This window comes from Nematolebias whitei, chromosome 12, assembly GCF_014905685.2.
Source record: "Nematolebias whitei isolate Nwh7 chromosome 12, NemWhi1, whole genome shotgun sequence".
In the NCBI taxonomy this organism is placed as follows: domain Eukaryota; kingdom Metazoa; phylum Chordata; class Actinopteri; order Cyprinodontiformes; family Rivulidae; genus Nematolebias; species Nematolebias whitei.
The window spans coordinates 32,029,856-32,040,361 of record NC_056509.1 but is presented as its reverse complement, the minus strand read 5'-3'; the positions used below and the strand labels follow the sequence as shown (position 1 = coordinate 32,040,361).

The window sequence follows — 10,506 nt, the reverse complement described above, 5'->3', positions numbered from 1 at the left end:
GTTAGTAATATTTTTAGTATTTTTAATGTTTTTTTAGTATGTTAGTAGTATTTTTTATTATTATATTTAAGTATGTTATTAGTATTTTTAATGTTTTTTAGTATGTTAGTATTTTTAATGTTTTTTTAGTATATTAGTAGTATTTTTTTATGTTTTTTGGTATGTTAGTAGTATTTATTATTTTTTTAGTATGTTAGTATTTTAGTAGTGTGTTTAAGTATTTTTTTGTATGTTAGTAGTCTAAAATTTTTTGTATGTTAGTATTTTTTAATGTGTTTTTAGTATGTTAGTAATATTTTTAGTATTTTTAATGTTTTTTAGTATGTTAGTATTTTTTTATTATTATATTTTAGTATGTTATTAGTATTTTTAATTTTTTTTAGTATGCTAGTATTTTTTATGTTTTTTAGTATGTTAGTAGTATTTTTTTTGGGGGGGGGTATGTTAGTAGTTTTTCTATTGTTTAAGTATGTTATTAGTATTTTTCAATGTTTTTTTAGTATGTTAGTATTTTTAATGTTTATTTTTAGTATATTAGTAAAATTTTTCATTAATTTGTTTGGTATGTTAGTAGTATTTTTATTATTTTTTTAGTATGTTAGTAGTTTAAAAAAAAATTGTATGTTAGTAATATTTTTAGTATTTTTGCTGCATGCTTTGATAATTCTTCTTTATTTTTTTCTTTTGCGAGTCGAGATAGTTCTCGTCTTAAACATTTCATTGCATTGTTGACCTTGTGTTGATTTTGCACATGACAAATGGAACCTAACCTGTAACACGCCATTCTTCTGTCTGTTTTAGGCAAAGAATAAACTCCTCAGCTGTATGGAGTTGTACATTAAAGACAAGATCATTCTTGCTGCTAAAGCTATTGCTGAGTCCGCCATAGAAAAGATCAGCGATGGTGACGTTATTCTAGTTTATGGATGGTGAGACACTTCACGTGTTTTAACTGTGGCTGTAAACCGTCTCCTGCACTGCTTCACTTTAATAAGCACAAATGTGTTGAGACACTTTCTCTTCCGTTTTTGTTTGGCTTTCTTCCTTCCACAACAACTCAACATTTTTACTTCTGTCAGCTCTTCTCTGGTCAACCACATCCTGTTTGAGGCCTTTGAGAAAAGAAGGAAGTTCCGCGTCATAGTTGTGGACAGCAGGCCGCGGCTGGAGGGCAGGGAGGCTCTGAGGTGCCTCGTCCAGAGAGGCATCAGCTGCACCTACGTCCTCATCTCGGCTGTCTCCTACATCCTTCCAGAGGTAATGGGAAAGCCGTCGTAGATTACAGAAGGTGCTGATTCTGCCACGTTAAAGCGGTTCGTCAGAAGATTCGTCTGGAAGAAAGTTTTTGTTCTTTTCTAGGTATCGAAGGTGTTCCTTGGCGCTCACGCTCTCTTGGCCAACGGCTACGTCATGTCTCGAGTTGGGACTTCTCAGATTGCTCTGGTGGCCAAAGCTTTTAACGTGCCTGTGCTGGTTTGTTGTGAGACCTACAAGTTCTGTGAGCGGGTGCAAACGGACTCCTTCGTATCCAACGAACTCGGTACGGAAAGTCTTCAGCTTCTGCTCCCTATAAATGATTTAAAATCCTTTTTGTTAACGAAGCACCTGCTGTTAAATCCATCTGGTAATTTTCATCATTCCTCTCCAGATGACCCAGATGACCTCATCGTGACCCGTAAAGGTAAAACTCAGTTGGAGAACTGGCAGGAAGTGCCCTCTCTTGGTCTGCTCAACCTGGTGTATGACGTGACGCCGCCTGATTTTGTGGATCTAGTCATCACAGAACTGGGAATGATCCCGTGCACCTCAGTCCCAGTGGTGTTACGAGTTAAAAACGTGGACCAGTGAACAGCCTTCATTTCAGTTTGTGTGCACGAGTCCTTGCACACAACACACTATATCGTGCTTTTAGCATGCAATAAATGTATATCGGAAATGGCATAACCTTTTAAATTGTGTTCCTCTTGTTTTTATGGTTCCTTTCAAAATGTTAAACTGCAAGATGTCAATACTTAAGAGATCCATCTGAACATGACATGTTAGTCGACCACGGCATGAAATTAACCATCATGCTTTGTAATTGTAGTGAAACTTGTATTGGTCTCATAAATTCCTGATACGGTTTTTAAAGACCCGATCACTCGAAAGTGTGAGACAAAAACCAGTGCTGGTAACCAACCAGTGACAAGTTTCTGTTCTCGCGGGCAGCAGATGATTCTCATGTGCCTGTGCTTTGATTTAACCATAAATTTTACTAGCATAAGTTGGTAACTCTAAATTGTCCCTAGGTGTGAGTGAAAGTGAATGGTTGTCTCAATGTGTCTCTGTGATGGACTGGAGACCTGTCCAAGGTGTCCCCCTCTCACACAGTGACTGCTGGGTACCAGTGACCCGAAAAGGCATTAGTGGTTAAAGTAATGGATGAATACATTTTACTCTCATATTAGGACTAAAACACAAAAGAGAGAAAAACATCTGCAAAATTGCCAAACAGATTGTTCCAAAAAGTTTCAGGATCTACATTTTTTGTATTTTTTTAATTATTACCTCAAATCCCATTAGGATGAATCTCCAAAACAACAATTTATACAACACCCACAAAAAAACATTTTTGTCTTTGACATTTTTCTTCCAAATACTCAGTAATGCAACACTTTATGAAACAAATATAAAAAAAACTTATTAACCACAACTTAGTTATGGATTTTAACATTTTACTGGGCTGTAAAACTTAAAATTACACAATTTCGTAATTAAACGCAACATCCTGTTTATGGTGCATTAAAAGTGATTACGTAATAGTTAAAGCACATTTAAACATGGAAGTTTAAGTGGTTTGCCTTACAATTTACTTAAAAATTGTAATTAAAAAACAATCGAGTAAAAACTTTTATGTACAACTATTAGTTGCTCAAAATCTGAACGCGCTCGAGGAAATGACGTTTCTGTAAACACTCGAATAGATGTTTGGGAGTCATTCATAGTTCATTATTATTGGTCAGCCTACTGCAATTAAAAAAAAATAATACTAAAACAGTATTTGTCATTTATGACAAATGTAACATTTAAAATGTTAATTGCATCTTTACACTGAAATCCTATTTGTACATTGTCAGTTTTGCCCCACTTTACCTGAAGTAAAATACAGCCACATCTAAAAAACTGTAACCCAAATTTTAAAAGACAATGCACGAGGTTGCATAAGTTCCTTTGAGGAGTGCGTTTCTGTCAGTGGTGACTCAGTGCCTTTGCTATCCGTCTCTGTGTGACCCACAGCAGGAAGGACATCACGAGTGTAGATGCTGCAAGAGGCCCGAAAACCTGGAGAGCTGGAAACCCACCCTATTGAAACATTATTAGAAATATAAAAAAATAAGAAAAGTTTGTTGGTGGTAAACATTAAAATAAACTTGACAAATATTGTAACAGTTCAGATCTTTTGAAGAGCACTTTTGTGTGAAGCGTATAAACAATATCTTACCTGTTGTAGGTATTGACTTTGAATTACTTTAATTTGGAGAAATTGATTTTTTTTCTTGCAGGTTTTTAAGTTTTACACAAACATTACAATTAAGACAAAAACACAATAGAGTTAAATTCTGATTGGATAGATGAGCTAAAGGCTAGTCGGAGTAAAGACCAAAGTTCATTGCTGCCATCCTAAAACAACTCGTAAAACCAAAATCACAATTCATGCAAACACTACTTTATAAACTTTTACAACCCCGTCACTTTCCACATTTCTCAGGTTTTAACGTGCAATTGGTTATTTGCAGGAGCAAATGTGGACCACTTCTGGTGCGAAAGTCCTACAAAAACTTTATTTAACATGAAATCTAAGATCTCTTTTACAAGAGGGTCCTGGCTAAGACTAGCAGAGACACAAAGACAAAGTTACAATTTTAAAACATCACGTAACAAAATGGACAGAATAAAAGTAAAAACATTAAAACTGATCCGTCAAACTAAATGAGCCAGGTGCTAAAAGGCCAAATACAATTCAGGGAAAACAAGATTTTAAACCTATCTAAAGTAACCGTGTTTATTTCTGCTGAAACACGTTTAATGTAAAACTGCCAGTGATGTAAAGGTTTTGCATGAAGCTGTATAAATTAATGGGATTGGAGTTGTTTTAAAGGCAGCAGATTTCTGCTCTTGACTACACCCAGACTAAACACAAGTTCATTCATCTGATCAAAATCAAACTTGTTTCTCAAAGGCTGGAGTCAATCAACGCAGAGCTGCGATTTCTGGCCCGAGCCCGACCTGAAATTTGGGCCAGGTCGGGACAAAATTATGTGCTTGATGGGTGGGCCGGGTCAGGCTTTTGATACGGTTTTACGAATCATACAGCACAAAGAAAACTAAATAAGAATGCACAATATGAAATTGTGTTCATGTACTTGTTGAGAAGGAGAAAGAAATAAAATAGGGTGCAGAAGTTAATCAGACAGTGAAAAGAAAGAGTAGCTAAGTTTACATGTGCACAATTCTTTGATCAGATTGAAATGTATTCAGATTAAATAATCCAAATGTATCGTTTATATGGGCACAGTCCGTTCACGACGAGCGTTTACATGCAGCGGGCTTTTATTCAGAATAAAAGTACTGACATGTGCAGAGTGATAAACTTTCCTTAAAAAACACAGTTTACTTCCGTTCTACTTCTGTGATGAACATAAACAAACCTGAGTGCCCAAAATGGGCCCGCGACAGGTTTTAATGACGGTGGAGACGTTTCTGCACTCCCTGATGGAGCTACAAGTAATATAGATATGTTTGAGCTCTTTCAAAGTTTCTAGTAGAAATGTTGTATCGCTCACCGACCAATTTTGCTTCCCCGACATATTAGCATCTAGTCCGGCGAAAATACGTCAGGTAGACATAGGTCGCACATGCTAGGTCAGTTTTCCACAATTGGAATAAAATGATCAGATTAAGTGTTTACATGCACACTGTTCGGAATATGAATCGGCATAAACCACCCCTTGGATTACAAATTCATTTGGATCGAGTTGAATCAGCTCAGAATAATCCGAATGGGGCGTTTTGCATGACGCATTTTTATTCAAATGGCCGTTTAATCGGATTACTCCTGTCCATGTAAACATAGCTAGTAGCGCTGGCGCACTGCGCAACAATTGCTGCTTTAATCACACATTTGAGGATTAGCAACTGTAGCTGTATATCTCTACACAACAGACTCACAACAAGCGACATAATAGAGCTGTAAAATATTAAACAAACGCTAAAAACGGGAGAACTCACTCTACAAAGCCAGCACAGCGAAACCTGTTGATGTGTGTCAGGTCAGGTGCACGCTCGGGTCCGACCAGCCGGTTGAAAGAGGTAAAAAAAAGTCCCATTAAGCTTTAGATGGATCACCGGATCATCGGCTGCACGTGTCCCGCTCCGTACCCTGTGTTGAAGGAAGTTGTAGCATCTGAAGCTACAAAAGCTGAAGCGAGCAGCGAATTCAATTAAAATAGAATTGTTCTATATTTTTCCAAATATTTTTACTTTTTAATTTTATTTTTGTTCATCTGTATAATAGTAATATTATGCATATTATATAATATAATCTTTAGAGTTGATTTTGTAGGCTATTAATTTTGTATGTTAATACCTATTTGGTGAAACAAGAAAGCTTATATTGTCCTTTCTTTGAAATATGTTTTTAAAATATGTCAAACTGATTTGCTACAAAAGCAGTAAAAGCTTAATAAAAATTTTAAAAAGGGGTTTTTTTCAGGCCCGGGCCTCCAGTTACAGTTAATTGGTTGGGTCGGGCTCAGATAAAATGCCTACGGGCTAGGGCCGGGTCGGATTTTTTAGGCCCGAATGCAACTCTAAATGAACGTGCTACCAGCTTCAAAAGATCTGACCTGCTGCTTTAAGTCCAACAAATAACCCGATCAGAACCGACCTCTCTGAGACACTTGTATCCGTGGTAGTTCTCAGCACAGCTGCACTCATAGAAGCCTGGTCCGTAGGGGGCGCAGAGGGAGTTTTCTGGACAGTTATTGGCTGTAGATTCACAACATTTCCCAACAGAACAGTTTTAAGAGACGTTTGTTTTTAACGTTTTGAATATTTCAGTAAAACGGGACTTACAAAACTGTCCTGTCTGGTTGCACATATTTTTCTGGCCTTCACAAATACGATTTCCCTGTTTGACTTCCACCTTCTGCCAGGAAGTGTTCCCTCCTGGACAAACGATATCATCTGGCAAAATGCTGATTCAAAAAAAATCAAAAGGATTCAAATAAAATTACAAAAAGTTATGACTCAGTTTTAATTTGAAGTCCTGCAGGATACTTGCATGTAATTTAGGTAAAAAAATCCTCGAAACACATCATCACTGATGTTGACAATGGGATTGAGGGAGAGATCTCTGCAACAAACACATTTGTAGAACAGCAAACTATTAGAAAATATGGGACAAGTGTTTTCAATGTGAAGAAACAAAAAATATATTTTTGCTAAAACCAGAAACTTTTTATAACTTCAGGTTCCCAATACATTTCACCTCAACAGAGATCTTTTTAAAAACCGGCCTGCGCAGAAACTTAATCCTGAGTCCAGGAGAAAAGAAGCACCCAACAATTTTACTGTGAGCAGGCTGGTAATTGTGCAGAACCACAAAATGCAACAGTCATTTTTTGTTTAAAACACGATGGCATGCTAAAACGGGGGCCTCCTACACTCAGTGTTCAGTTGCCAAAAAGTTTTTCGCTCTTCGTTTATTGTGTAAATGTTTATGAAGCATTCACACTTTTGTTTTGTGATTCATTTTTCTTCCGTACATTTTTCAGCATCTTTCTTGTTCCACAATTTGTGCTATTTCAACAAATTGTATCAAAATATTCAGCTCTTTCAGGACAATTCTGCTGTGACTTTCGGTATTGGTGCAACTTTAGTTTTTTGAAATATTTAGCCTTTTCTGACATGTTTTTCCTCATAGGAAGTGAATGGAGCTCATTTTACATCCTTCAAACCTTTAGATCTGTTTACAACTTTTTACTGCTCCTTTCGTGTTTTGTTCTGGTTCAGCTTCTTTCAGGTGCAAATTTAAACTTTCTTTTCAACAATTTTCAGCTAATTTCAGCTGTTTTTTCAGCTATTTTGTGATCCTTTCAGATTCTTTCTGCTAACTACAACATTTTTGTGCTTCTTCTAACTTCTTTATGTAAGTTTCAGCTTTTTCTGCTATTCCAGCTACTATTTTGGTGTTATGCAAATTTGAGCCTTTTCAGCTAATTCCACATTTTTTTGCACTTCAACTTTTTTCAGCCTAATTCAGCAAAAATATTCAATCTCCACTTCCTTTTGGTAATTTAAGATTCTTTCTGAAATTTGAGCTGCGGTTCAGCTTTTTTCTTTAGCTAATTTCAGCTTTTTAAAGATAATTTCCACTTTCTTGTGCTCATTTATGCATCTCAGCCTAATTTGGCCAATGTGTGTTATTTCTGCTTTCTTCTGTAAAGTTAAGCTTTTTCTACCTTTTCAGCTACCATTTTAGCACCTTTAGCTAATTTAGCTGTTTTCAGATAAATTAGTTTTTCATGGTAATTTTTTATATTTTCAACCTCTTGTTATGGATTATGGAGCTTGTTATGCTCCTTTTAGCTTTTTTTCCTGCAAGTTTCAGCAGTTTTTGCTCTTCCAGCTACTATTTAGCTCATTTGATGCCGTTTTAGCTTTTTCATGTGATTCCACATTTTTTAGCTCCTTTCAGCTTTTCTTCCTTCTGGCAGTTTATGCTTCTTTCTGCCTTGTCAGCTATTTTTTTTGTTGTTGCTCTTTTCAGTTTTTTTTTTTTTAATTTTTAGCTAATTTCCAAATATTCTTTCTGGTTTCTTCTGCTAAATTAGGCTTGTTCTTCCATTGCAGCTACATTTAAGCACTTCTTTTTAGCTTATTTCAGCAGTTTTTCAGCAAGTTCTGCAATTACATTCACGCTGCATTTTCACAGGAAATGCAATTTCTCTAGTTGCACTTACATCATTAACACTTCGGATGCCTCTTGAAGATTTTCCACGTGAGTCAGTGAACAATTCGATAAATCCAACCTGACCAAAGAATAAAAAATAAAATTGAATTAAACATAACACAATACAAACTAAACTTGCAATATGCAAAAACAACATTTCCAAAATGCCACTCTTTAAAATGATCCCGATTAGAACAGTCTGATTCAAAACTTTACACCCCCCCCCCCAAAAAAAAAAAATTAAATACAAAAAGTTAAGCTTTAACTCTAATCCTTTTTTTCTCAAATTGTGTACGGTAAAACCACTGCTATGACAGGCCATATAATTATATATATAACCACATTCCTGTGTCTAATTACTTTTTTAGATCTAAATCAAAACATTCCTGATCATCTGAATGACATCATTATGCGTCAGAAATTAAATGAAACATTTATATAATATCTAATTAATTTTTTAAGATCCCCACAACTAAGGTAGCACTAGCAAAAACAACATTTTTTAAATATATTTTTTACATTTGACCGTTAGACTTGGTATGCACTGCAGACATAAGTTAGTCAATTCTTCGAGGTCAAAAGGAGCATTTTAGATAACCAGAAAGACTTTCGACCTATTCACAGTCAGCATTTCAGACGTCTCAAACGTCATTTTTTTTTATAAATAATGTGACATTTTCGATTTATGTGTACTGAGCTTTTAGTTACAGATACCACAAGTCCATTTTATTTTTAATTTCAAAAATCTTTTTTAAACATTTCAGATTTTTCAAACAGTATATGCTTTACAAAAGTTACTAGTGACAATTTTAATCTCTCCTGTATCATCCCATCATGTTTTTAATCTTAAATCTCATAAAGTCATGCTTTATTCACAATGGAACATAGTAAATTTTGGAGAAATCAATTATACCTGTAGTAATTTGAAATTTTATGGCACATTACAAAAGAAAGTTGTGATGGGGCAACAAAAGGCAGACACATCTGGAGGAGCATTTAGCAAATAATTAGGTTAATTAGCAACAGGTCAGAATGCGGACTGGGAATAAAAAGAGCATTTTAGAGAAGTTGAATCCCTCAAAAGTAAAGATGGGCAGAGGTTAACCAGTCTGTAAAACACTGAAACAACTTCAAAATAATGTTCCTCAACAGAAAATTGGAAAGACGTGGGCCTCATCACCTAGTTTCATATCTCATCAAAGGATTTCAAGAATCTTGAGAAATCTCTGAGCTCAAAGTATAAGACTGGAAGTCAATATTGGACATCCATGACCTTCAGACCCTCAGGGGGAACAGCTTTAAAACAGGTCTGATTCTGTTCTGGACATCACGTTATGGCCTCAGTAACACTTTCACAAATCATTGTCTGTAAACACAGTTTGCCAAGCCATCCATAAATGCAGGTTAAGTCTGTATCAAGCAAAGAGGTATGTAAACACCATCCAGAAATGCCACCATATAATCTGGACCAAAGCTTGTCTAAAATGAACTGAGGCACGTTTGAAAACTGTTCTGTGGACAGACAAATTGAAATTTGAAATTCATTTTGGAAGCCGTGAGCACCGCATCTTCTGTACTAAAAGGGAGAGGGACCATCCACCATTTTATCAGCACACGGTTCAAAAACCTGCCTCTCTGATGGTATGGGGGTGCATTAGTGCACATGACACAGGCAGCTTATACATCTGGAACAGCACAATCAATGCAGAAAAGTAAATACAGGTTTTAGAACAGTGTTATTGCCCGTCCAGACACCTTTTTAGGGAAGGCCTTGCATATTTCAGCAAGAACATGCAATTTGATCTATTTATTATGTTCCATATTAAATAAAATACGGGTTTATGAGATTTTCAAACCATTTCATTCTGTTTTTAACTACGTTTTACAAAATGGTGCTTAGTCTGTCAAACTATTATATGATACATTGGCTTTCCAGGTGGAAGACAGGTTATATTACTTCACATATTGTATGTGACTTGTTGTGCTTTAACAAACCACTGATTTAACAACAACAAAACTTTACCCGATGATACGTTCAGAGTCGCTTGTGCTGTCATTCCGCAAGCAGCATCGTCTGTGTATCCATCCAGCTGATAAAGAACAGAAGTGACCTACAGTGGATCCGTTCAGAACCGATCCACCACAGAGCGAACATACCTGTACAGACAACAGCCACGGGAAAACGATGGTAAACAAACACCGGTCATCTCTACAAGCACCGTGAGCCACAACAAAACGGATTTTTCTGTATCCGATGTGTCTGATCGTCTTACCTGCAGCCCAGTCAGGCTACTAGTCGCGTTAAAACTTATACAAAAAATCAAAATAAGAGCTACATGTTCTTTCCACCTGCACACAGCTTTCATTTTCATCGAATAGTCAGTCAGATGTTGCGATCACGTGACAGGAAGCAGGTCCGGACAAACATATGCGCTATGATTACGCATACAGCCAAATCAGAAAATGTCGAATTAAAAAATAAAATCATTTAATTCAAAATTATGTGTTTATTA

General features: G+C 36.0%; 2 protein-coding genes across 3 annotated transcripts in view; one reads left to right on the top strand and one right to left on the bottom strand.

Annotated features, from left to right (window-relative positions):
• The window catches only part of eif2b4 (eukaryotic translation initiation factor 2B, subunit 4 delta), a 7,517-nt gene extending 5,570 nt beyond the window's left edge, over positions 1-1,947 (top strand). For both annotated transcript variants that reach the window (XM_037685429.1, XM_037685428.1), the window contains 4 exons: positions 802-929; positions 1,080-1,257; positions 1,360-1,540; positions 1,649-1,947. In XM_037685429.1, the coding sequence (XP_037541357.1) occupies positions 802-929; positions 1,080-1,257; positions 1,360-1,540; positions 1,649-1,848 (687 nt within the window). In that variant the 3' untranslated portion in view covers positions 1,849-1,947. The remainder of the gene's footprint in view (positions 1-801; positions 930-1,079; positions 1,258-1,359; positions 1,541-1,648) is intronic.
• A 1,178-nt stretch (positions 1,948-3,125) lies between these two features.
• Positions 3,126-10,376, bottom strand: atraid (all-trans retinoic acid-induced differentiation factor). Its single transcript, XM_037685427.1, has 7 exons — positions 10,267-10,376; positions 10,017-10,150; positions 8,004-8,072; positions 6,323-6,394; positions 6,115-6,236; positions 5,927-6,027; positions 3,126-3,342 (listed from the first exon to the last, which is right to left on the bottom strand). The coding sequence occupies exons 1-7, from the start codon at positions 10,363-10,365 to the stop codon at positions 3,229-3,231; spliced, it is 711 nt and encodes a 236-aa protein (XP_037541355.1). The 5' UTR covers positions 10,366-10,376; the 3' UTR covers positions 3,126-3,228.
• Between the last annotated feature and the right edge of the window lie 130 nt (positions 10,377-10,506).

What these genes read in the sequence shown, in the direction of transcription:
- atraid (XM_037685427.1), bottom strand. Translation starts at nt 10,365, where the DNA reads ATGAAAATGAAAGCTGTGTGCAGGTGGAAAGAACATGTAGCTCTTATT. An exon ending in GACTCTGAACGTATCATCGG is followed by an intron (nt 8,073 to 10,016) that starts GTAAAGTTTTGT and finishes TTCTTTGGTCAG; the next exon opens with GTTGGATTTATCGAATTGTT. An exon ending in CAACCAGACAGGACAGTTTT is followed by an intron (nt 6,028 to 6,114) that starts GTAAGTCCCGTT and finishes GTGAATCTACAG; the next exon opens with CCAATAACTGTCCAGAAAAC.